This window comes from Chelon labrosus (genome assembly GCF_963514085.1).
Source record: "Chelon labrosus genome assembly, chromosome: 16".
NCBI classification, from domain to species: Eukaryota; Metazoa; Chordata; class Actinopteri; order Mugiliformes; family Mugilidae; genus Chelon; species Chelon labrosus.
The window spans coordinates 23,602,697-23,630,164 of NC_140349.1; the positions used below are offsets into that span (position 1 = coordinate 23,602,697).

Genomic DNA, 27,468 nt, shown 5'->3' on the forward strand with positions numbered 1-27,468 from the left:
GGTGGAGGATGAGAAAAACGAGCTGGAGGGGGACAAAAATGCATTTTTGGCATGGAAATTTAGAGAACATTTTACCTACAAACCTGATCAAGAAGGTTGCAACATTGCAGTGCAAGCTGTGCTTACTATCAACGAAGCTGCTTTCAGCATCGTCTAAGTTGAATAAGCATCACTGGGTAAGCTAATTAAGTAAGTTGTCAACTATTAATTCCTCGCCTGTGGGAAAGAAAGGAGGGTTAATGTCCACCGGCTCGCATTTCCTTGTCCTACACTCACAAACAAGGCCTATTTTAAATTGTGTATTTTTACAAAGTCGTTTTGTATAAATGTGAGCGGCTCAGAGGCTGTAGTTTGGACATGCACAGCAGAGAAAGCTGCTCTGTTTTAATATGCTAATTTTATGTGCTTAGCATTTTTTTTATTTATTTATTTATTAATCATTTATATATTGCTGGGTGTTTGTAGAATGCCAGCCATTTAGTCCATAAATGTACTGGCACCACTAGGTTGGTTCTCACCATAATATGGTATGCAGGGCTCTCAAGTTTCGAACTGAGTTCAGAGTGAGATTTTGGCGGCGATGGCGGGAATTTGGTTGGGGTGGGGACGGGGCTTTGATCTGATAAATGACACAAATTCGCACAAATAAAAATATTTAATTCAGCATTTCTTAGTGCAGGTGTGTGTGTGTGGGTGTGGGTGATGGTGTGTGTGTGTGTGTGCATGTATTTGGAGGAACTCGGGAGAGGAGAAGCAGCAATGTGATAACAAATTACACCAAAACGATAAAAAGTACTGATAAAATAACTGATAATGTCTGAGCTTATCAATAATATGGTATTACATAATTTAGCCCCCTGGGAAAGATATTTCTGCAATTAAGTCAAATATGCAGCATTCCTCTTGTTGTTGTTTTGTTAGTGGCGTAGGGTTCAGTTATTGTGGAGAGGTCCACATGCTGTTGTCAACATTTGTTGAAGTGTTAAGGTAGGTCATAATTAAAGAACAACATAAGACTTTACAGTTCTGATCCATAGTTATTTGATCCACTATCTAAAAAAATATGCTAAAAAAATCAAAGTATTATGAGCTTTTCTAACATCAAAACGTTATGCCAATAAAACGCTGAAGAACTGTAGGAAATTGGACACCTCCTTTAGTGTCTGGCTTGTATCTAGATGGCAACAGAAGGGAATAGTCACAAACTTGTAACTGAGATGCAACCAGTTTATTTTATACCCAATAGATGAGTTTTCCTCCTGAAGAAAAAAAAGAAGTGATGATACTGGACACCTTTTGGTGAATAGACATGAAACTTTTCATTTAATGACACAAGTCAAGTTTCTTAACAGGGTTCCTCTAAAAAAACGAATGACAAATAATGTGCGTCACACTAAAAACGCGTTGGTCACTGACACCACTCAAAAGCTCAGTACACATGCTTTAAAAACACATACAAACTCATACTCATATCAAAACTCATATTGTCATAGTCTCTTCTCGCATGTCAATCAGTCCGTAGTTAGATGTGACTCGATGTGACAGTCCTTTTCTCAGCGAGCGTCTGAACTGGGAAAATCTAAATCTTGCCCGGATACAGCAATGCTATTTTTTGATTGGCTGTTCAGTGGCTATATTCTTTTTATTTGATCGGCTGGTGCGTGACAGGCGCCTTCTGAACTCTTGGTTGCTTGGTTCCTACCTGTTCCACTGTTTTAAAAAATAGTGGCGCAACTTGGTGGCCGTTATCCTGGTAATTTCTCTGCGTGAGAAATACAAGGTGTGGTGTGTGAGCATGTGATCGGGTTGAAATGCGTGTGTCTCATGCCCAGTGTGTGAGACTTGAGACCTTTGGGTATGGCTGATGAAGATATTATGTTCAGTATGTAGAGCGGGTAGTCCACGAACCAGAGGGTTAGCGGTTCGATCCCCGGAATGTGCCACATGCCGAAGTGTCCTTGAGCAAGACACTGAACCCCCAGTTGGTCCCAGTGCATGGCACTGGTGTGTGAATGTGTGAGTGCTTGTGTGAGCGAATGGGTAGATGTGCCATTTACCATCAGCACTGGGCTAATTATGTAACATTATTGTATTTCTCAACCATTAAAATGTGCCTAATCAACTGATTATGATTTTTTTTTCACTCTATTCGCATTTATTTATCTTTAGTTTAATTTAAAGAAGTGAGTGAGTTCATGAAGTGCATGATAGCACCCTGTATTGTTCTCAATGCAATTTACAATTTTTATTTTATGCACATTCAAAGCATGTTTTTGCTTTCTTATACACCTGCTTGTTAAAGCAGCCATGCTGCACTTTAATTTTCCTCCTTTCTGAGCTGTGGAAATTAATAAAGGTAAAGGAAACTGAAGACTATTGACTCTTGGATGCCATTTTTCTTTAAATAGTATCAGTTGCAATACAAAACGCACCACATTTGTGTTTTGTGTACCTGCATAACTTTTTTTCTGAAGACAGTAATTAGATCGTTCTCTAAAGCATGAGTTCAGTGTCCCAGGTAAACACACACAGCTAGACGATTTTGAAGTGAGCTAAAAGTAATCCAAAAGTATTTAGAATACATTACTTGAGTAATCCAAGGGAATACATTACCGGCTACATTTTAGTACAGGTAATCAGTAATCTTTTAGGGGAATACATTTTAAAAGTAACCCTCCCAACACTGCATGTTATTGGTGATAGCAGGCTGTGCAGGATTAATAGGTCGGGCAGCAAGAATAGATGGTGGAAACATTTCTGTTATCTCCCTGACTGAGTTATGGAAAAAAATGTTAAATTCATTAACTTGGACAGTTGGATTAGTTACCATTGCACTGTTAATTTTCAGCTCAATATTTTTGTTTGAGTCTTTCATTTCTTTACCAATTAATTTATTAAGATTTATTAAGATTTTGCCAGAAGGGAAATGCCAAAATTTAGCCTTTTTGGCATTTCCCTTTGCTTCGACAGTTATATCCATGAAGAATTTTGCTTTAGCCTTTCGCAGACTTTGAGTGACTTTATTTCTTCAAAATGTGAATTTTTTGTGAACCAGTTTTCATTGATTTTTCATCTCGGTCCTTCATTATTTGAATTTCCTTTTTTCTTATGTTGGTTCCCCTTTCTGGTGAAGTTTAACATTACTCTACAACTTGCTGGAAATCTCCATGTCCTTGCTTTCTTATGTTTCACTCCAGTCAGTCCTTTGCAGAGCTGCTTCCAAATTTTGCATTTGATATTTTGGAATTGTACAGCAAAAAACTGTGGGTCTATGTGAATCATAAAGAGGCAAATGACATAGCAGTTGAGAGCGAGCTATTCACACCAACACATTCAAGTTGGATGTCTTCTGGGCATTCAATCTGTTTACATTTTAAGGTGCTTTTGACGTACAATAGAACACCTCGACTCCTGCCATTTGTCCTGTCATTCCTGTACACATTATACTCAGGTGTAGATATTGCAGCATCTGATGAGGAAGGTGTCAGCCATGTTTCAGAAAAACCGAGAAAGTCAATGTTGGAGTTGCAGAGTAGATGTTCCAGCTCTTCGCATTTAGGTGCCATACTACGTATATTTAAATGTCGGCCCAATAACCCCTTTGGTTTGGCTTGTGGATCCCAAATTGTTCTGACCTGGTTTAGGGTATGACAAATCTTTGTAGATCTGTGTCTTCTTAGCACCGGATTTCTAGTTCTGTTTATTATTCTTACTTGAGATTTGGGTGAAATAAGTGATGTACAACACTCACCAGTGGATATTCCCATAGTGTGCACATTTGACTGTGCCTCTGCTAAGCATGGTGGTGGTCCGGCTAGTGTTGGTGGTGATCCGGCTAGCGTTGGTGGTTGGTGGTGATCCGGCTAGTGTTGGTGATGGTCCTGCTACCGTTGGTGGCGATCTGGCTAGTGTTGGTGGTCCAGTTAGCAATGGTGTTAGTCCAGCTAGCAGTGGAGGTGATCCAGCTAGCAGTGGATGTGGTCCAGCTAGCAGTGGAGGTATATATTTGTTTGCCACACTGGAGAGAAGGAGAGATGTCAGGAAACTGACAACGAGGATGCATGAGAGGAGGAGGTGTGTTTGTTTCATCTGATTGTTTCATTTACAAAATTCCTCAGATGCTCAGATCAATGATGCATGCAGGCCATAAATAACCAATAGAAGTTCAAAACTTGTATCATTCACCAGAACTTAAGTTGATGAAAAAAAATAAAAATTACACAAGAAGTAGTCATAATATATGTATTATTAATGACCAGGATTTTTGACCAGGAACACAAAATAGTTTAACATGAAATGAATGCAAAGTTGAACAGTATCCGTGTTTTGGGCTGTTTGCTTTCCCCTGTATGTGTCTTACAAAAATGTCCCTTTGTTTGCCTTCTAGGTGGATCATTAAAGACTGAACGGCGTATCAGTCACTGACCTCACAGAGTCACCATCTGAGCAGTCAGTAAAACTTAATTAAGCTGTCAGAACCACCGTGGATTTAACTTCCTTTGATGGGTTTCATTAAGGACGTTTATGAACCAAATCCTGAGAAGTCTGGAAAAGAAGAACAGTGGAGTCTGTGCATTCGACATCAGTGATATATCTGAGCCCATTGTGCTCTGCGGTCAGCGGGGCTGATTTTTTTCTCATACCTTTGGGACTCTAGATTTGTCATGATGCTATTTTTGTCCGTTGCCATCCCAAATGTTCCCACTGACTGATTTTTTGACTGTGACAACATGTTGCTGACCAGGCAGAGGAGTATCAGGACTTTTGCTCTCCTGTTTTGTGTCATTACATTTACAACATTCCTGTTCAGTTACACTTTCCGAGATCCTTCACTCTACTTCTTCGAGTACGCATCCCGCCTGTCGGACAGCTTCTTTTCCAAAGGGCTATGCGCCTGTCAGCAGTGCATAGCAGAGTTGGAGGATGACCCGTGGTTCGCCGAGCACTTCAATCAGTCCGTCCACCCTCTGATGACCAGGGAGAACAGCGTCCTCTCTGATGAGACCTTTAAGTGGTGGCAGGTAAGATTAAGGGGATGTGTTTACAGGATTTGCAATGCAATCCTGCAGAGGATTGGAAAAGAACATGCATGTTCAGCTTCTGGCAGCAGATGAGGTGCTGAAAAGAAAAGATCATGAATAAAGAACAGAGATCACACTTTGCTGTAATGTTCCCAAGAAGCGTTTGTTTTTCACCAGATTGATTGTTTCAAATCCAAGGAATCTTTAGCGGGATCAAGTTGTGAAGCAAACTCCCACGCACAATTTGTTCACATTTAAGAAGCGAGATGGAGGATGTGGAGTTTGCAGTTATTTTTCTCACCGTCTCTCCTAAATCTGTAGACAAAGGGAAACGCTCTCTGTCATAACTTGAGTGCATAATTGATATCAAACCACTTCACCCACTTAGGATCACTCCCTTAAATCAGTCTCAGTCAGATGGTATGTCTGGCAGAGCATTTGCCCTGATTTAGACAACCGTGATTCTAGTTTAGATACCAAAAAAAGAAAAGAAGAAATAAAAGGTATATACTTATTGATTTTCTTGCTGGAGTTATTAATAAGATTATTGATTGGACTGATTGTTTGTACTAGAATAGGAATGAATCCATCAGGCCATTAGCTTAGCTTAGCATATACGAAGCATGGCCCTCTTCAGAGTTTAATTAAGCATACTTCATTTTTTATTTTTGCTGTACATTTCATCATCTGACCGACTCAGTCCAGTTCCCTAAAATTTGCCAACAGCACATCCACTAAAAAACAGCTTGTTTCAAGAAGGGGCTGCGCGAAGAGATTTGCCATTATCCACTTCAAGCTGCTATTCTCCAAAGATATTGTAGCTAAAAAGCGTCAAGTCCCAAGTAGGCTTTAGAAACATGATTAGTGAAGGCTTTGTCTACGTAGCAGGCATACTCAAACCCTGTGATCAAGAACACATCAGCCCATGAATCATCCTCATCATATCATTTGTTCCTGTTTAATTCTGTCTGTACTTGAAACAAAGTAGACATTAAACATTAACCTGGCCACATCTGTTACTTTCTTTTTAACTGTATTTGCAATTTATTGAAGTCTGCATCTTGTAAATACATGACTTGAAAGTAAGCAAGCCAGACTAAATGTACTTAAATTTTTACTTGAACATTGCTGTCTGACACTGCAGTCAGCAGATTATTTCTTATCTCTGCCTCTTCAAAGATGGATTTTGTCACCTGTGTGATAGCTCAGTGTCACTGTTAAATAGCTTGAGAGATAAACCCTTGTATTCTTGGGAGTGACAGGAAAGCCATTTTTTTCTTCTTGTTATTTGTGTCACAGTTTTATCCAAGGGGGAGGTGAGGTAGGACCCAAAGTGCAGGACAAAAAGCGGCGAGGCAGGAGTAGGCGAGACTGGAGTTTAATAAAATAAAAAGGAAACAAAAGGCGCTGCAGAAAAAGGCAGGAACTCCAACAAATCAAAAATCCAAAACTTTCATAAGACAAAATAAAGGAGACAAGAGACTCAGGCAAAAAACACTAGAAACACATAAGGGTGGCAAAAACACAGAAGACCAAAAACCATGAGGACACAGAGTAAAAACCATTGGGAATGACGCGACCGGAATGAAGGGGAAGGCAGGGCTATATATGCACACACAAGGAACCAAGGGGTGACGAGACACAGGTGACAGAAATCAAGAGGCACAGGGTGAAACCAATTACACAATCACAGAAACACAGGGAGTAAAACAGGAAATCAAAAACTCAACAAAATAAAACAGGAAACGGGAAGACGAGAAACATGAACAAAACTCAAAACGTGAACACAGAAACAGAACCATGACAGTACCCCCTCCTCAAGGGACGGATTCCAGACGTCCCAAAAGAAAACAAAATCCTGAACCACAGTCCAAAACTCAACAGGGAGGGTGGAGGGGGCGCGGAAGGCGGGAACCAGGGAGGCCTGGCCGACAGGGCCGAGGGTGGAGGGGGCGCGGAAGGCGGGAACCAGGGAGGCCGGGCCGACAGGGCCGAGAGTTCTGGGGGGCGGCCGGGAGGCCGGGCCGACAGGGCCGAGAGTTCTGGGGGGCGGCCGGGAGGCCGGGCCGACAGGGCCGAGAGTTCTGGGGGGCGGCCGGGAGGCCGGGCCGACAGGGCAGAGAGTTCTGGGGGGCGGCCGGGAGGCCGGGCCGACATGGCAGAGAGTTCTGGGGGGCGGCCGGGAGGCCGGGCCGACATGGCAGAGAGTTCTGGGGGGCGACCGGGAGGCCGGGCAGACATGGCAGAGAGTTCAGGGGGCCGACCGGGAGGCCGGGCAGACAAGGCAGAGAGTTCAGGGGGCCGACCGGGAGGCCGGGCAGACAAGGCAGAGAGTTCAGGGGGCCGACCGGGAGGCCGGGCAGACAAGGCAGAGAGTTCAGGGGGCCGGCCGGGAGGCCGGGCAGACATGGCAGAGAGTTCAGGGGGCCGGCCGGGAGGACATGACAAAGACCGGACCCACCTCGGCAACAGGAGCAGGAACAGAAGCTGGAGTCAAACCCACCTCGGGAGCGGGAGCTGGAGTCGGACCCACCTTGGGCACGGGAACAGGAGCAGGATTCCGACCCGCCTTGGGAACAGGATCAAGCACCGGAACGGAAACAGGAGCAGGAACCGGAGCCAGCACAGGAACGGGATCAGGATCCAGCACGGGAACAGAAGCAGGATCCAGCACGGGAACGGGATCAGGATCCAGCACGGGAACGGGATCAGGATCCAGCACGGGAACGGGATCAGGATCCAGCACGGGAACGGGAACGGGATCAGGATCCAGCACGGGAACAGAAGCAGGATCCAGCACAGGAACAGAAGCAGGATCCAGCACAGGAACAGAAGCAGGATCCAGCACAGGAACAGAAACAGAAGCCGGTTCAGGATCCACCTCGGGAACGGGAGCAGGAGCTGGTTCAGGATCCACCTCGGGAACGGGAGCAGGAGCCGGGGTCCGAGCCACCTCGGGAACGGGAGCAGGAGCCGGGGTCCGAGCCACCTCGGGAACGGGAGCAGGAGCCGGGGTCCGAGCCACCTCGAGGACGGGAGCAGGAGCCGGGGTCCGAGCCACCTCGAGGACGGGATCAGAAGCCGGAGTCCGAGCCACCTCGAGAACCAGAGATGAGGCGACCCTCGGAGCCGGGACGGGAACCAGAGAAGAGGCGACCCTCGGAGCCGGAACAGGAGCCGGGACGGGAACCAGGAAAGAGGCGACCCTCGGAGCCGGAACAGGAGCCGGGACGGGAACCAGGGAAGAGGCGACCCTCGGAGCCGGGACAGGAACCAGGGAAGAGGCGACCCTCGGAGCCGGGACGGGAGCCGGTGCTGAAGCGACCCTCGGAGCCGGGACGGGAGCCGGAGCGGAAGCGACCCTCGGAGCCGGGACGGGAGCCGGAGCGGAAGCGAACCTCGGAGCCGGGACGGGAGCCGGAGCGGAAGCGAACCTCGGAGCCGGGACGGGAGCCGGAGCGGAAGCGAACCTCGGAGCCGGGACGGGAGCCGGAGCGGAAGCGAACCTCGGAGCCGGGACGGGAGCCGGAGCTGAAGACAGAGCGGAGGCCGACGTGGGAGCCGGAACAGGAGACACAGAGGAGACCGACCTGGGAGCCGGAACAGGAGACACAGAGGAGTCCGACGTGGGAGCCGGAACAGGAGAAACAGGAGACACAGGAGACACAGGAGAGACCGACCTGGGAGCCGGAACAGGAGACACCTCAAGAACAGGAGCAGGAGCCGGGGTCCGAGCCACCTCGAGAACAGGAGCGGGAGCCGGGGTCCGAGCCACCTCGAGAACAGGAGCGGGAGCCGGGGTCCGAGCCACCTCGAGAACCAGAGAAGAGGCGACCCTCGGAGCCGGAGCGGGAACCAGGGAAGAGGCGACCCTCGGAGCCGGTGCGGGAACCAGGGAAGAGGCGACCCTCGGAGCCGGTGCGGGAACCAGGGAAGAGGCGACCCTCGGAGCCGGAGCGGGAACCAGGGAAGAGGCGACCCTCGGAGCCGGAACGGGAACCAGAGCAGAGGCGACCCTCGGAGCCGGAACAGGAGCCAGAAGCGAGTGGATCCTCGGAGCCGGAACAGGGACAGGTAGCAGCGCTGGAGCAGGACGTGAGCGGGTCCTCGGAGCCGGTACAGGGACAGGAAGCAGCGCTGGAGCAGGACATGAGCGGATCCTCGGAGCCGGTACAGGGACAGGAAGCAGCGCTGGAGCAGGACATGAGCGGATCCTCGAGGCCGGTACAGGAGCAGGAACAGGGCATGAGCCGACCCTCGAGGCCGGTACAGGAGCAGGAACAGGGCATGAGCCGACCCTCGAGGCCGGTACAGGAGCAGGGCATGAGCCGACCCTCGAGGCCGGTACAGGAGCAGGAGCGGGGCATGAGCCGACCCTCGAGACCGGTACAGGTGCAGGAGCAGGGCATGGGCCAACCCTCGAGGCCGGTATGGGAGCTGGAGCAGGAACGGAGGCAGGAGCGGCTCGCTGGGAGCTAGCTGGCCGGTAGCCAGCAGGCTGTGGAGCAACCACCATGTGGCCGACAGGACGGGATTCCAGAGGCCGCCGGCCAGCAGACCTCCCTCCATGGCGTCCACGCGGACCATGTTTCCTTTTCGGAACCCCCATGGCCAAATGAGTGTCCACATATGGAAACAAAAACTCTGGCATGAGCCATGGCTTACACTCCAGCATTTGATCTTGATAATAAGCAATAACTCGCCTTTTGTCCTCCTCCTCATCAAAAATAAAGTCTGCTGGGTCCTTTGCGGGTCGCGTCATTCTGTCACAGTTTTATCCAAGGGGGAGGTGAGGTAGGACCCAAAGTGCAGGACAAAAAGCGGCGAGGCAGGAGTAGGCGAGACTGGAGTTTAATAAAATAAAAAGGAAACAAAAGGCGCTGCAGAAAAAGGCAGGAACTCCAACAAATCAAAAATCCAAAACTTTCATAAGACAAAATAAAGGAGACAAGAGACTCAGGCAAAAAACACTAGAAACACAGAAGACCAAAAACCATGAGGACACAGAGTAAAAACCATTGGGAATGACGCGACCGGAACGAAGGGGAAGGCAGGGCTATATATGCACACACAAGGAACCAAGGGGTGACGAGACCCAGGTGACAGAAATCAAGAGGCACAGGGTGAAACCAATTACACAATCACAGAAACACAGGGAGTAAAACAGGAAATCAAAAACTCAACAAAATAAAACAGGAAACAGGAAGACGAGAAACATGAACAAAACTCAAAACGTGAACACAGAAACAGAACCATGACAATTTGGTGACATTTCTTTCTATGTAACTCCATCTTGGCTCCACTGGATACATCTTAATGCTTCTAATGCCAACTAAATTTAGCATGTCATCCGCGGAGGATCATAAAACAAACTTAAAATATCAACCCGGGCTTGTAAAATAGAGCAGCTCTTAAAGTGTTTCATGGAGGATTTCATGTATAAATCCACTTTCTTGTAAAATAGAATTCATGGCAGCCATATAACTGATTACATGCCAGTCTTGATTTAATTCCATCAAACCAATATACACTCCTGATCAAAATTTTAAGACCAGTTGAAAAATTGCAAGAATTTACATTTTGCACTGTTGGATCTTAAGAAGGTTCTAAATAGTGCTTCAAAATGCAAAAAGAAGAAATGGGAGTGAGACAAGAAAAAAATTTGAGTAAGCAATTTATTGCAAACAACCATTAAACTGAAATAGGCTGTTCATCAGCTGATCAAAAGTTTAAGACCACATCTCAAAAAAAAAACAAACCCCCCTAAAACAGAAATAAAATTTTCAAAAAAGGACTCAGTAATGAGTATCTGCGCCATTCGTGTTAATCACCTCAAAAATTTGTTTCGGCGTGCTTGATGCTAGTGTTTCCAGGAGGCTAGTGGGAATGTTGCTCCAAGTGGTGAAGATGGCTTCACGGAGGGCATCCACTGTCTGGAACTGGTGTCCATTTTTGTAAACTTCCCTTGCCATCCAACCCCAAATGTTCTCAATTGGATTTAGATCAGGGGAACACGCAGGATGGTTCAAAAGAGTGATGTTATTTCTCTGGAAGAAGTCCTTTGTCAGGCGGGCATTGTGAACTGCACCTTCTCACGGAGCGCTTGATGAGGCAAGTGTCACCTATCAACAGTAGACCGGCCAGATGGTTTGGACTGCACCGCTGCAAGGCAAGGGCACCAGGTGCACCAAGGCTCTTTCTCCCAATGTGCTGTCAAAGCCTTGGCGTTACATGGTTTTATGTAAATCTGGTAAAGAAAAGGTTCTCATCAGAGGAGCGGTCTGTTTTCTTTTCAAGGCTGGTAATGAAAAGAATACTAGAATATTACTATATAGTGATAAAAATCTGTACTCCGTAAGTAATATCAGGGAATACCGTTGATGGCTGCATTGCACATAGGAGAGGTCTTTATTTTGTGCATGCTGGCTCAGTCCGAGGGCCACGCCAAAACAATGACAGTTAACAAGTTTAATGACAAGAGATACAGAGGGAGGGAGGGAGAGGATGGATGAGCGGATCGTCTTCTTAGGCTCCTTGGGGTGAGTGGCCAGAGACATTGGGATTCTGTCTGCCTAAGCAAGTTATGGAGCCCAGATGGTGCCTGAAAAGAAGAGGGAAAGGGAAGGAGTTGGGTAAGGGTAGGAGGATGAAGAGATGAAAGGACAAGTGGGTGGGGTACTTGGGGAGGAGGATGAATGGATGAGAGGGAAGGGTGAGGAAGGGTGGGTTATAGGTACTGGGTGTAGGTAATTAGGGGAATGGTTGAGGCATGGCCCTGTTCCGCAACCTCAGTTAACTTGTCAACTTCATTTAATACACCTGAGCTTTCCCTACTGTGACAGGTCAACATGTCTGCCATGAAAAAAATAGTTTTCAGTTGGTGGAAATGTCTCCACAAATAAAATCTAGACCATGAGTCACTAAAACTCATGCACTGACACTCGTGAGGCCGTTGCAGAACATTCTGTATCTGCTCTGTGTTTCAGCCTGCCACGGCACAATATGTAATAGCACACAAAGCACACATGTTCCCACGTTTATGTGCTGTCGCTCCGAGTTCAAAGCCACCAGAATAAGGCCAGGCCCAAAGAGTCCCCGCAGACTGAGCTAAGCCGCCCCCGAGGTTATTTCGCAAACGCGCTCGGTGTCTCGAGCTCCATTGCCCTTGTTCAATCACTTCTACTTAAAGTGGCCCCGGAGCTGTGGCACTCTCTCTGAGGCCTGTCTGTGCTGTGTGTCACCAGTGGTTGCAGTCAGAGAGGGAGCCGGCCAACTTCTCTGAAGTGGTGGAGGAGCTGTTCCAAGTCATCCCCGATGAGGTACTTTACATGGACGCCAGCCCCAGGCGCTGCAGGATCTGCGCTGTGGTGGGGAACTCTGGGAACCTGAAGGGGTCCCGGTACGGCAGGCTCATCGATGCTAGTGATTTCATTATAAGGTCAGTCAGCACTTATATCTGTGGTTGCACACCCTTGCCATTTACTGTGTTATTAACATTTCTTCACTGACAATAAAATTCTTCTACATGTATGTTATTTGGGTTAAAATTATAGTTAGTGCTTCTTTGCTCTTTGGTCTCTCTGATTATTCTTGGAATTATTTTATTGGAGACACCTTAAGACACACCTCTATATATAGATATGGCATTATAGAAATATAGAATAGATGTACTCATCTAACTTTCTTCCACATTTGGTTAACCTGTAGGTTTGTTTGAATTGCCTCACTGCTTGTGCTCAGTAGTCTATTACCAGCAGATATTCACATTTGATAAGGCTCAGTCATCTTTAACATTTTTCCTTCAGTCTGTTCAACTTTCAGCATAGATTTCTTGCAAAATGTACACTTTATCAGCACTGATCGCATCAAAATCTTTAGCAAAAAAACTTTTCATTTATCCGGGGTTCCACAATAAAGAGGCCGGAAGGAATAAGGGCATGGTGTGAATGGAGCCAGGCTTTCTGGGCTCTGTTCACATCGGGCATTAAAATGCTTCTTGGCTGATCTGATCTGAATTGTACAGGTCCAAGTATGGGTGTGAACATGCCTTGAGGACACACTGAGATCTGATCGCTCCGGCCATATTTGAAGGCTGTAGAGTCAATCCTAGAGTCATTCGTGACACCAGGCAAAAATGTCCACACGAGATTTGGTCCCAGAGAGTTACCCAGTAAGTTAACTGATTTTATTCAAATCTCTCCCCCGTAGTTAAGCCATTCCGCTCTTTAGTATTATAATGAATCCTCATTATCTTCTTTACTTTCCACTGTCTTGCTTCACTTCGCTTGTCCTCTTCCTCTTTTTTTTTCTTTTTCACCCCAGAGGGATAACTTCTTTTCATTTTGAAATCAGCGCCTTTGTCATACTTTAAGGAGTCCCATCCCACGTGATGGGATTAGATGTGCACTTTGACATGGCTGAAGTATCACGTTTGTCAGCCCTCGGTAACCCTCAACTGGCCTTGGGCTCCGAGCAGTTCCTTGCCTTGCCTGTTGACATGCTGCGCCTCTGGTAATCTGTGCCTACACATGTCCTACCAACACTGAAGGACTGAAGGCCTACTCATCTGACCTACTCATTTTGCTCTACGACACTACACTGGCTGTTCCTTACCTGGAGAGCTTTTTAATATCATTTGCTCAGGTAGAATAACATAAACAAAAAACTGAAAAAAACCTTTCCAGGAACAATGGTGCAAAACAAACCACCACCACCACAGTGTTGTGTATGCCAGACATTCAGACATGTAAAATTGTTTCCCATTTCCTGTCCAATCAACTTTGCTTGGTTTGTCTGAATCGGAGCAGACAGCACATCCCCATTCACCTGAGAATTCATCCAGCTGCTTCTGTCTTCCGTCGCATCATCAATAAACATGAGTGACCCAGAGCCATTTTGAGCCATGCACGCTCAGGCATCACACTGCCTCCACCATGTTTTATAGATGATGTCGTGTCTTTTCAGATAGTGTTTTTCTTCTCATCATTCTGGTGCAGGTTTGTTTTAGTTTCATCTGTGCAAAAAAGTGTTTGCCAAAAGCAAAAAAAACAACAAAAAAAAAACAGTATGATCTGACCCCGAGATCATCCACCACTGTTGTCATCTGTGGACATCCAGGCCCTTTTATTCTGCAGAGCTGACCAGTGCATCCTTTTTTGTTTTTTTCTCAGAACGTACCATTGTACAGTTGATTTGGCAACTCTAGTGTTCCTGCTATCTCTCCGATGTATTTGCTTCGTTCTTGCAGCCTCAGGGTGGCCTGTTTGACTTCCACTGAGAGCTCCTTTGAACACATATTCTTAAATCACAGCAGTAGTTTCCAAATGCAAATGTCACACTTGGAAACAACTCTGGATAATGTGTCTGCCTAATGGATGAAGAAATAATGAAGGAATATTCCACACCTGGCCTAGAAAACAATCATTATTCAGCTCCTGAAAATGGATTCAAATGGTAGCATTTCCTAAATCGTTCCCCCATTTATTCATGTATAATGCAAATATGCTTTGTTGAGCAGCTGTTACTGTCCAAAAATGCATGAACCTAACTGTGAATGCGATCACAAGTGGTGTATCAAAATGCATGTGGACACGTTAAAATCTCAGGTTCGAGATGACTGACATACAAAACACCTCACCCCCCCTTGGACATTTGTTTCTGCTGTGTCCTGGAGTTTAATACTCACGTCACTGTTCTATCCTTGATAAACATTATCTCAACAAATCAAAAGAAATTTTATTAACAGGGTTAGTAGATCAAAAGAAGTTTGGACGTTTGAATATTCAAATGTCAAACTTGTGCCTTAGGGCAGGAGGAAACGTCAGCGGTGCCTGTCTGTCTCTGTTATCAGTCACACAAATTGGGTATGAATTGGCAAAGCTGCAAAACTGCTGGCATCAAGATCAGGATAAACAAAGATTCCCATTCAGACTTTGTTGATACAGGCTGAATTGCCAGCATGACTCTGTATGTACTGATATGCTAAGTGAGTTGAACGCTGCAGGAGTGAAAACGCACATTACTAAAGAGCAACGTCATATTCCCTTGAATCGCTCTCAGTGTGTTATTTAACAATTCTGAAGAAGATTCTTACTCTCATTTTGACTTACATGTTTTAAACGCCAATAATAGGATATCAGTGGAAAAATATAAGGGGAACGCAGTGACACACAGTGAAAAATAATGCAGTTCAAATATCCATAATGCAATTCACCCAGCTCCTTCTTTATAAGCCTGCTTTATAGTCCATTTTGCACATTGAACCATCTTTGGCTTATCGGCTAAAGCCTCTTGTTTGTTGGCCGATTGCAGAGATAAAATAGATTTGAGTCATGAAAGAAGTATTGCATCCGCTCGTGTTAGACAACATTAAGCTCCGGGGCTTTTTGAATAATGAAATTCTAAAGCGGATACGTCTGTGACGCAGCACAAAGTCACCACAGCGAGTAAAGTCGGATGTAAATTAGGGTTATGGTTGTTCTTGTGAGTACGATAATTGTCAAATTAATTCATAGCGATCGATTTATAAAAAGAAACGTGAAAATGATGCTAACTTTATTGAGATGGAGGTAGCGGAGTCGCACTTCCTTTTTCTTTAATCTCAGGTGCATAGGTGAGATAGGTTTTTTCTCACTGCTAAGTATTAGCTGCTGCTATGTACATAACCTATATCTAGACTGGATGACAACTTTCACACATAACTGTGTATTCCATCGGCATATATTCTATTCCAGTGGTTTTCAAAGTGATATATATCATATATGATACATTATTAATATATCAAGAGACCGAAGGAACAGACCAACAGCCCCGCTGTGCAGGACACTGCTGCAAAAAAACCTAAGAACTCCTAGCCAACTAAAATCAGAAAATACGGGGCAGCACTTATGCTAAACGAATGTAATAGTTACTGAATAGTGAATAAAAGTAAGAAAAAACATTCTAAAAGTTGATGTTTCTTCACATATTTTGTAGCATTGTCTGTGGGTTTGCAAAGGGGGTCCTTGGCCAGAAGATAATCCTGTCTTGAAATCATTTTACAGTCTGCTTTTGAGTTATCTAGTAAGTATCCCGAGATTGTTTCTGTACAGAAAGAACTGACTGACAGTTAATGTTGTGGAAGAGGCTGCGAGTGAATGACTGGCATTTTTGAAGTGAAAGTTTTGAATGTAATGGGAACGCCGTGCAGTGAGTGTGAGCAGACTGAAAGACAATTCAGATATCCGCACTGCAATTCACCCAGATCCTCAAAAGCCTTCTTTAGAGACCATTATGATTATCGACCAACGCCGGCCTATCAGCCAAAGCCCCCTGTTTGCTCAGCAAAGAAGCTTTTATATCTGCCTCTGACAGAATGGCAGATATAAACCATGGACACACTGGTTGATCAAATTCTGTGTCTTCTACGACACTTGTTGCCACTAAAAACATATTTATTGGACCCCTTATCTTTGAGAAACGTGCAAACCACTATACCGACTTTCAGTTTGTGTCTGAACGCAGATAAGAACTACATTTTCAGCACAAAGTCAATGATTTTATCTGGTGAATGTGAAAATTAAACTTGGAACTTTAAACTCACAGATAGGGGATTAACACTTCAACTCTCCTGTTGCTCAGGCCCTGTCCACACGTAAACGCAAATACGCCAAAACGGAGGTTTTTTTAATCGTTTTGGCCGAGCGTCCACACGTATCCTGTAAACGCATAGCCCTAAAACGCACTTTTCTGAAAACGGGTCCCAGGGTGGAGAAATTCGAAAACGCAGCTCCTGCGTTTTCTTGTGGACGGGGAAAACGGGAAAACGGTGACGTCATCGCCACACTCCCGAGCAGCCTTCCACATCCCGCGAGACGTCTCGTAACAACATCAACAACAATGGCGGACTACATGCTAGTTTTCATGCTGGAGACGATATTGAGCCTATTAGGGTTACTAGGGCAAAATATCATGCTCCTGTGCCACCACGCTGAGCAAAAAAGGCGATTTGTAAACAGCGCTCAAGCTTTGTGCGCATGCTCCGCATCTTCCTCTCCATTTTTGGTGATTTTCTGAAACCGAAACAGCGCCACTTATAGGCCTGGAATAGGAAGTAGCGTTTTCGGTCGAGCAGAAACGGACCCGTGTGGACGCGGATATTTCTTGAAACGATGACGTCGAAAACGGAGAGGAAAAAGATCGTTTTCGTACGTGTGGACAGGGCCTCAGACACACAGCAGAGATAAGGAAGAACGATTTGGACCAAATAGCAAACAAATCTGGCCTGGCAGATGGCGGTCTCAAATCAAGTGCAATGAAAAAGTGCATCAGGAAGCAGATATTTAAATTCAAACAAATACTTACATGGATAACACAGTAGACATAAATTAGACTGTTAAATAATGCAACACAGTGGAGATGGAGGAAGCAAAAAAAGAGAATATCTAGCCTTGGTGCAAAGCCAAAAGGTCACAGGAACAAGTGGTGTAACACCCTAAGGTGTGGGTAACATACTCGAGGACAACACTCTGTCCACACTCCAATTTTTATGAAATGTTGTTTTTGCCCAAATTGAGACAAATGGGGATATGTATTTTTCCAAAACCGCTCTGAGCACTTTTGTGCAGAGAATATCTGCAATCACATCCTCTCAGTTCCTCTGCATGCTCTGAGCATATTTCATGTGAAAAGAAGCAGGCTGTCTTGGATGTATGATTGTCTCATCATTTATATTTACTCTGCTGAATTGGGGATCAGTCAAGCTTATATTCTACACCATGATGTAAGCCCTCACAAATAACTTCATTAAGATGGATCTTTGAGCCAGGAGATGTAATAGGTAGGAAATTGCTTTTAAAACCAGGATTTTCACTGAAGTGACGCTGAAGCTCTCTAGCTTGAGGTGGCTTCTGAGTCCACCTCTCAACCAGTAATGATGCTCTTTAAACTTGTTTATAAGAAAATGAAGTTTTTCCTTTCTCAGCAAGAACGTTATTAGCATAACTATATGTTCCTGGCTGCCAACGATTGACCAGGACACTGCATGCAAGCATGCAAGGGCCTCTTACTCAACAACCAGCTCTGTTTGAGGACAGATACCGTGTACTTTGTGTTGGTAATCAGTGCCCTAAAGCTCAAACAGTATTGAAAGTGCATTTTACTTTATTTTTATTTTTTTTGCATTATTCCTCCTCCTCATTATTGTTCTTATTACAGCACAAAGAGAGCAAGGTTTTCAAAGATCCACCATTACAAACATTTATAATAAAGGCTCCATTTTCAGCTGCACTCAATTCACACTGCAATCATTCCTGTGCTTTGCCCAGTGCACCTCATTGCTATGGTGATACAAAGAACAATGGAGCTCAGAGGCTTGATTACTATTTTGTGCTACCTGTGCTATAAATTGATGCCACCAGGGCACTGTTAGGAGCTCAGGAACATCTATCAAATGTCTAATTGCTGACCTAGATTACAGGCAATTTGCTGACATTACTTTACCTTCATTTTATTTAAATGTTTGTATCAAACTTATTTTGATGAAGCTGCTCGCCTGCACCGTGAACTGCTTTAGAATGGTAAATTGTCTTGTTTTTATGTGGCGCCAGTCACAGACATCATCTACCCACACATTCACACACCACTGCCATGCACTGGGAGCAACTGGAGGTCAGTGTCTTGCTCAAGATAACTGCTGGTTCGTGGACAACCCTCTGGTTTCGTGGACAACCTACTGAGCCACAGACGCCCCCCAGAAAAGAACCAGATAGAACCATCTGCAAAACCTCACTGGAAACTGTTTGGAAAACAGCAAGCACTTGGTGGATGATTGCACCAACCATCGTCACTGGCTAAACAAAACAAGCTAGCAAGCACTCTGAAGCCTAATTTATGCTTCCGCGTTGACACAGCGCGTCCGTGCGTACGGACCTATTGCGGACCTATTGCGTCCTTGCGGACCCCGGTGCGTCCTACGCAAGGGCCAGACGCGCACCTCCCAAAAATCCTCGACGCGCGTCGAGGCGACGCAACAGCAACGCAGCAGCAACGCAGCGGCATTGGCTGTGATTGGTCCGCTAACTACATCCGCTGGAGACCGCTTTTCCGGTTTCCACTCATAAACATAATTGTCTCCTTTGTCGTGTCCTAATTTGCAATAGAAGTATTTCTTCCTCTGCTTGAATAATTTGGAGCTCCAACGCCAGTCTCTCTGTCTCGGTGTCCATCGTTCACTGTGACTACGGCAAAAGCCGGAAGGTAAATAACGAGGCGAGATAGTCACAAGAGTGTCGGTCGGTCGGTCACAAAAAACCATAGCGCCCTCTACCGGTGTGGCATGCATTTCGACACGTAAACCCCACGCAGAACCATCACGGTCTCACACTGCGTCCAAGCAACTGCGTGGCCATTGCGTGACCATTGCGTGATCACTACGCGGAAGCATAATTCAACCTTGAGGAGCTAGCTAGTTCGTTAGCATGTCAGTGGATTCTTGCTGTCTTTGCATAGAAAATGTGTGCATAAAAAGCACATATCATTTTTGAACAAACAAATAAATGAAAGAACCATTGCTTCTTGGTTTTGACACCATAGATTAAAAAGGTCAATGTGCCTGTAGATCCAGAAGTTCCTCATAGGACGCTGGTGGCTGGGTCACAGCTGTATACCTTGCAACCTGGAAGATGTGATCTCATAATCTGATAGCAATATGTGAATTATTATTATAAATGTGACTAAAATTATAGAAACAAGCACATAGCTTACCATACTTAGGTTAAACCCGAGCAAAGTGAATCCAAATTTTCAGCTAAAACTGCATACACAACTGCTGTCAAGTCTCACTGAATGAATGCCTAACAAGTGTGACAAAATCCGGGAGCTTTCTCGTTAGCGCTCCCTTAACAAGTCTGAGAGCTCATTATTTGTTTGCACTTTCTACAAGGTGAGAGTTCCTTTAACAAACGACACGAGGTAAGGCACAGTAAGGCTTGTGCAGGTGTGTGTCCGTCCAGAAAGGATGTTCATTGTTGTTGCCCTTCCTACTCTGTTATCTGGTAGAGAACTAAATGACAAGACTGACGAGAATTGATTGTAACATCCCGCTACTCACCTGCAAAGCTCACAGTATATTAGACAGCCTTTCTCTGGGTCTTGTGGTCCAAAGGGCTGGACTTCTTGTATTTCCCCAGACCACAAGGAAGCAGGTGAAAGTCAGGTGTGGTTCCAGGACAACTGCAAGCCATCTGTAGCAAACAAACAGGCAGTCCCACACCGCTCACCAAGTAACCTTGAGTCGAGTGCAACTTTAATATTCATCCTGCTAATTGCAAAGCCTCAGGCTTTAAAACCCACACTTGGGGTTCCTTTACATCACTTCAAATGTTGCTTCATTCTGGCCCCACTGCTTTGCTCGTCTGATAAAAATGTACACAGTGTTCCCTCCTCATCGTGGTTATTAGCCAGTTGGAAGTGCGCAGGCGGTTTGAAAATATAAACACATTCTGGCTTACAAAGGAGAAGTGTGCTAAGAGCAGCAGACCGGCGAGCATGCAGAGAATTGAGACAGCACCGAAACACCGTTGACCTTTAACGTGTTAGTTGGTTATTACACGCGCCATGATCTGGCTGCACCTTGAAGCATGGGGCCGCGTTACGGAACACCGGGGTTCCTGGCTTTGAGCATTTTGAGTACAAATGAATGATAATTAGAAAAATAATGTCTAACAACCTGCTGGCAGGCAAACAGCCTTGACATTAAAGGTGTCATTAATCATTCAACAGCATCACCTTCTCTTTTTCTCACTTTTCATAAAAGAAGAAGGGCAACCCAGAGAGAAAACTGCACCGGTGTGAGATTTCAGTCCCAGTCTGACTACAGGCTAAACGTCTGGCCCAAATCCGTATGATCTTGATATTGTTTCAAGCTTAAAACAGTTTCACTGCAAGACAAATACAGTAATAATGTAGTCAGTGTAGCAAGACTCAATTCCTAGCAGTCTGGTAACAGGTGAGGATTTCATTTTGGGGTAGATTTCAACTGATGCAGGGGGGAAAAAATGCCTCTGCACGCCACTGAATAGTCCTACAACCAATAGGAGGAACAGGGTGTGACGGTAACTGTTTGTCCTTTATTATCTTTTACCGATGCAACAGCGGTTTCCAAAAAGCTCACTTCTCAGGTGACAGTCATTTGGTTGTAAACAAATTCAACCTAACAGCACTCAGATGATGAGCTTAACTACAGGCTAGGGAAGGGTAGGGAAGTTGTTCTGGCTTCCAAGCTAGTGATAATCTCAGTCTCATTCATTTGTTTATTGCATATTTACTAATCAGTTGTTTAGCAATTGTTGTTCTGGGCATGTGGATGTCACTGCTTCTACTGCTGCATCAGATCAGATGGGGACGTGGAGAGTTTGGAGGTGCGGTTAACATTTTGGCAAGTTTCCCCGAAGCCTGCTCAGTGATATCAGTTCTTGCACTATGGTGGCGTGTAAGATCTTGCTGTATGAAGCTGCTTCCATGAAGGGATGTGTTTGGTCTCTAACAATGTGTATGTGGCTTATACACTGTCTTGTCCAGGGTTTGCCAGCAGAACATAGCATTGCGATAAAACTGTGCGGTCAATGTCATTCACTTCACCATGGAGTAGTTTTAATGTTGTGACCAATGGGTGTATTTTAGCTGTAAATACTCAGCAACAGAGGTGAGCCGTCAGTGGAATAGATAAACCCAGAACCGCCAATAATCCATTGAATCGGGTGTGCTGCAACATTAAACTCAGACCCACCAATCGTCCAAGGATGACTCAGCAATGGCAACACTGACCTTATAAAGCCTAATAAACAATTAATTTACTATCTCATTCAGAGATGTTTCATTAATGCATGTTCTTTTGCTGTCTGAAGTGAAGCCATTGATGTTTTTTGCACTGTCCATCTGATATTATGAACAGCCTCAGCAGCATTCACAGGCCGATGTTAAAAGTAAATCTTCTGTCTGGCTGAAAATACATCGAGACATAAAAGTGTTCCTGTTTGCAGTGAAATATTTCAAATCTGAAAAAGCCGTCTGGGAGAAAAAAGAATCTATGTTCAATGAAAGCTGCAGACTTGTCAGTCGGAATGAGGCTGATGTTATGATGTTATGAGCTTTTAAAAGTCACATAAGTTCAGCGGGGCTGATTGATTCTCATTATACTGGCACTTCACACTTCCAAAAAGCCTCCATATGGTTCTGCTAGAAATCAGTGGTCAAGACACTGATCATCAGTAAAAAAGACTTCTGTGATTTCTTTGGAAGACTGTTATAGATCCTCTAAGAGTGAGGACTCTCTTAGAGTTCCAGCAGAGAGCTACCACTAAATCTTAATCAGTATGTTTCCCAAATAAATTAATTCTGAGGCACTCACAAGGAATATAAATTAAAAAGCCTTTATTTAAACTTGGCTATCCATTAAAAATGCCAACATGTTTCGGCCTCTGTGGCCTTCTTCAGGGCAAATTCAAAATTCCATTTTGAAATTCCACGCTGAAGAGCACCAAAGGAATACAATATAACAGAGGAACACCCAAGTAGCACTCCTAGAAACTCGCTTGTGGATCTTAATCAGTATGTGATGGACACAAAAATGTTACTCCTAATCATTAAATACTTTCATTTCACATTGCTGCATTCTGTGTTTCCTGAGTCTTTGTGCATTCCAGGTAAAAAGCCTGGGTTTGCTGTACGTGAGAAAGCCATCTTGTTGGTGACTCCTCAAAAGCTGAATATACTGTACATCTGCTTCAGTTTGTCCATCTGGTACACATTTCCAGTGCCAGGGGGAGTTGGAGCATAAGTTGAATATTGATTAGCCCGTTCTGAATTATTCGCCTCTTCAGTGTAGTTGACACCGCACGCCCCCGCAAGATTAAGTGAACAAGCAGCCCACAGAATCCTCTTAGGCTAACTTGTTGAGTGTCCTTGCAGATTTGCATTATCATAGCATTGACCCCTGTAGTGAGGAATGGCAAGATGTACGTGGTCTTCGGCGCGGCGGCTCTCAAAAGCAACAGAAAAGTGAAGGAAAAAAAAAAGAATAAGTGTTTCTTCTTTTATTCAAAAGCAATCTTGTGCAGTTGTTATTGAAATGGAAGAGAAAATAATAGAAAAGCACCCTGACGGTGTCTTTCAGCTATTGTGTTTGGTGTTAAATGAGATAGAGTTTGGCTCTTGGAGAAATGAAAAAAGAAAAAGATAATGCGGCGTCTATTGATGTTTTCCTGTCGAGTGTCAGGAAAAGAGCATTATGTTCCATTATAACCTAATCTTGCTTCCTGTTGTCTCCCATCGGCCTACATAATAGCAGAGGTGTGAATTAAGAACTAAGAGCTAAAAGCTAATGTTACATGTACAATGTTACCATGACAGTAAGTAATGTGGTGCAGCTGAAGAATATCTCTGAATGTGCTGCTGGAGTGATGAAGTCTTCCCATTCTGCTATCTGACATGATATGGCCTTGGCTCTCCTTGGCCCTCATTGCCATACATTTTCATCTGGCCTTGACGGCAAGCATCCACTTGTTGAGCAGTTTCAAAATTCCCAGGTGTGTCTCTTAGCGTTAGGGAATAAATCCTCCAATGTAGTCCTGTCAGAAACTTCCCCCCCCCCCCCCCCCGTAAATCATCTTGTCAATGCTGCATGTTGTCTATCCATTACAGTTTTAGCACAGCCAGAACCTTGAAGCTGGTTTGGTTCAGATGAGCCTCCACAAAGCAACAAAAGGAACACCCAACAACCGTTGAGTGTTTACTTAGAGTAAACCGGTAGCTTTTGATCTCTTGGTTTTAAGTGAACTGAACTCTATTCATGAACTTTGTACATAAAGTAACACAGTTCATTTGACTTAAATGCAACAGCTTATGATGCAAGCTTGTAATAATCAGCGCAATGTTGACACTTTACATAGTCAACAGCTTTATTGCTTGTGAGAGAACACTGTGCTCTGGGAGCAACTAGCATTCTGCGTTTTCACTGCTGATCTGCATCATGTCTCTTTCTTCATCCACTTTTTCATCCACTTTCAATTTAGGGGGTTCATTTTTTAGTTCACTTTTCAACTTGCTAATGCACTCATGTCTGAGCTTTTCTGGTTTATGCTTGAAATCACCACCTGACATTTTAGCAGACATTTTTTTTTTAATTAAAGCTCAGTATAAAGTAATGCTTTTCAGCAATGAAATCTATATTCTTGACCTGAATACATATGCTGGAAACAGACAGCTCATGTGCTACATAGTGTGCGCTGCAGATATGTATAGCCTGTAAAAAAACAGGCTGCGACTCAGCAACAATCAATAACATTTAATAGCACTCCACAGCAAGTTGTAAAATAGGATAGTGTTGCCAGGTTAAAAAAACAAAAACAGAAAAGCCCTTTCCATGTAATGCAGTTAAAAGTCTGATAACTCTGACAACACAATTCACCAGCAAATTGTTGATTTGCAGCCTCCTTCTCTCTGTTACTGCAGGGAGTCTTGTGAAGTTGGTAATTAACTGCCGTTGAGAGGATTTGGACCGTTGCTTCTTTCAGATGAGTGTGCATTGCAGTAGTTCTTTCGTTGTATTTCAGGACTTACATATTCTGCATGTCACGGTAGAATGGGTTTTATCTTAAATTAACTATTTCCACACACTTGATGAACCGCTGCTAGTTTGCTGCAATGACTGGGCTCCACCGGACTCCTCATCTGTCTTCTCGGAGGCGTCCATGTTGTTATTGTCACGTGATCAATGACTAGTCAACGTTATGGTTAAAGTGTCATGGCACAGCCGTTAAGTCAACAAACCGACTAGTTGACTAGTAGTCCGTACAACCTCCGCAAGGTACCTTTTCCCTCTGAAGTCGGTGGAGACCAAAACTGAGGTAAAATGAGAGTGACTTTACTGTGCTGGACTTGTTACCGTGTTAGAATCTAATACATTTTCCAAATAAACTTAAAATGCTTTAATACTGAACATATGCGCAGTGCTGTGTAAATGTGTTTCTTTTGCCAATGGCTAAACACTCCACTACAGTATGTGGAGTGTGTCCTCAGCAGACTCTAGTCTAAGATAAGAGGGCGTAATATAAGTAGTTCACTAACGCAGACCATGCCTTAATTGATGCAAGGAAGTTTATCGGTAGACAGGACGTTAGGGAAAATGGATGGGGTCGAGGGGAAAGGATGAAAAGGGTCGAAGAAAGGGGATGAGAGGGGTGGAATGCATAGATGGATGACGGTCTTTAGATGCAGAGGAACCCAGGGAGTGAGACTTACGGTGGGGGCACATTTCAGAAGGCTTTGGTTCTTTGTTCCCTGATTCCTGTAATGAAAGATGGAAGAGGAAGAAAAGAAAATAGAGGGATGGGGATGGTGGGGGTTGAGAGCTGTGACAAACAGAGGGGGAGAGGGTTAGGACACAGTTTTATAGGTAGACCCAGGGCCATAGAGAGAGAGAGTTGCGACACTCCCATAGACCTCCTTTGTAAAAAATGGCGGCGCTTTTAACCGCCTACTTCCGGGATTTGAATATCGGATTAGTTCCAAACACTGTCATTTGGGCGTTGGACCTCATTCACTTACATTGCTGCGCATCGAGTTGTTCCAGAGGTAAGTTGCTGAAATATCGACCTCTTTTGAATTGTCAACTGTCTATATTGTATCAGAGGCCCTTTGCGATGCTTATACTGGTCTTCATTTGTATATGCACAGCGTAATTATTTATATTTTATCTTGGTTGTTTCAACCAATTTTCTAGCATTGCCTGCTAGCTAATTAGCCAGCGCGACTTCCCCTGCTGTGAAGGTAGTTTGGTGATGAATCGCTACCACCTTTATAGCAACTTTTATTTAATTGAATTTTGGGATATACTAACTTTTCATTATGTGACGTGTTGGCTGTACTTAATTTGTTGTACTGTTCCTGTTCCATGTTCACTTGGCTAGTGTACAATTTGCCCAGCGCTACTTGCTGATGCTTGTTGAGATGCTGATAGATTGCTATCCCATGCCATGAGCTCATGATCAGGGTATGTCAAGGCATTGTCGTGACTCGTGATTTGAGCGAGGGTTATTTAATTAGGAATGACGGGAATTTTAGGACTGGCGAGTTTGAGTGGCAGACCTCTTTGCGTTATCACGAAGGTAGGCTAATAGCTGAATCGGAATTTATAAGCAAAATCACGGGAATCAATAGCCTAATACAGCCCAGTTGTGCTCAAATGAATATCATGAGACGTCTACCATCAGATGAATGATATGGAAAAGTTAAGTTAGAGCCTCTAAAGCCAGTGCTACTACCCATGCGAACATGAACACTAAGCTTTTCCCTCCAAACTTATCTAAGTAATGTAAGTTTTTCGTTGTCACCCTGCCTCTCCAAATGCAAAACTGACATTAACAAAAATGCAATAATGTAATAACAGCTGAAAAAGTACTTGGGTGTGTGTTTTATTTTATATTTACCGTTCAATAATGCAATCGCTGCTGTCTGTCCCATAGAAGAACATGACAGCCAGCGTATGTTTAGGAACTAATTGGGTTTACATGAACCACGTGACAGCCATAGCGGCGACATCAAAGAGTGTCGCAACTCTCTCTCTCTATGGCTCTGGGTAGACCCAGGAAATAGAATGACATAGGTTGTGGTCTTGTTCCTGAACTTAAGTCATAATACCTTCAGAAGAATCCCTAACTGCCTAAGGCAACTGCAGTCTGGTCTATAGAAGTAAATAGAAATTACTTAAGTAGTGAAATATTGTACAAATATATTATTATAACTATAGGTGGTTACAAGTCCTTATGGCGAAGCTTTTTTGCATTAGCCTGGAGTACAAAAGTAACCATCTGCTAGGGATGCAATATTGATTTTGGTTTAAGTCCTGGACATGGCTGTCCAAAGCAGTTTCTCCTTTTCCAGAATACTACATTTGTATTTGTTTCATTCGTTTTAGTTGTATTTGCACAAAACTCTCTTTTAGATATGGAGTTATTTCAAAATATGCAGACTCATGGTCAATTCTTTTAATCAGGGAAGCTGCATCTTACAGTATATGCTCCAATGTTACGAGAAATAGCCAAAGAATTTTAATCGACTATAACCAGCCTCAAATGCTCCTTGCAGGAGGTCGTTTTTGAGTCCTGACAGGCTTGGGCTGAAAATGTCAAGTTGCTATGTAGCTGTCATTCCAGACTCCATAATGAGGAAGATGATATTGCTCAGACTAGGGCGCTCAAAAAGGCGATGCTAGTCACACGAGGGGTCAGCTTCATGAATTTTCTCCCCTCTGTCACTTCCTGGTGTTGGCCGAAAGCAACTGCCTCTGTCAAACTATGTTCCCGCCAATTACTGCCCTGGTTTGAGAGGATTGTTGGACATAACAGGGAGGCGTCGCCCAGTTTGCCAGGCAGTAATTGTTGAGCTTTTAATGGATACTGGATTTCTCTGA

The 27,468-nt window shown here is 44.4% G+C and overlaps 1 protein-coding gene across 1 annotated transcript in view; it reads left to right on the forward strand.

Annotated features, from left to right (window-relative positions):
* The first annotated feature begins 4,254 nt into the window (after positions 1 to 4,254).
* LOC311501811 (CMP-N-acetylneuraminate-beta-galactosamide-alpha-2,3-sialyltransferase 1-like) overlaps positions 4,255 to 27,468 on the forward strand; it is a 32,635-nt gene continuing 9,421 nt past the window's right edge. Inside the window, exons 1-2 of the mRNA XM_084563835.1 lie at positions 4,255 to 5,021; positions 12,266 to 12,459. Coding sequence (XP_084419961.1) covers positions 4,731 to 5,021; positions 12,266 to 12,459 — 485 coding nt within the window. The 5' untranslated portion in view covers positions 4,255 to 4,730. The remainder of the gene's footprint in view (positions 5,022 to 12,265; positions 12,460 to 27,468) is intronic.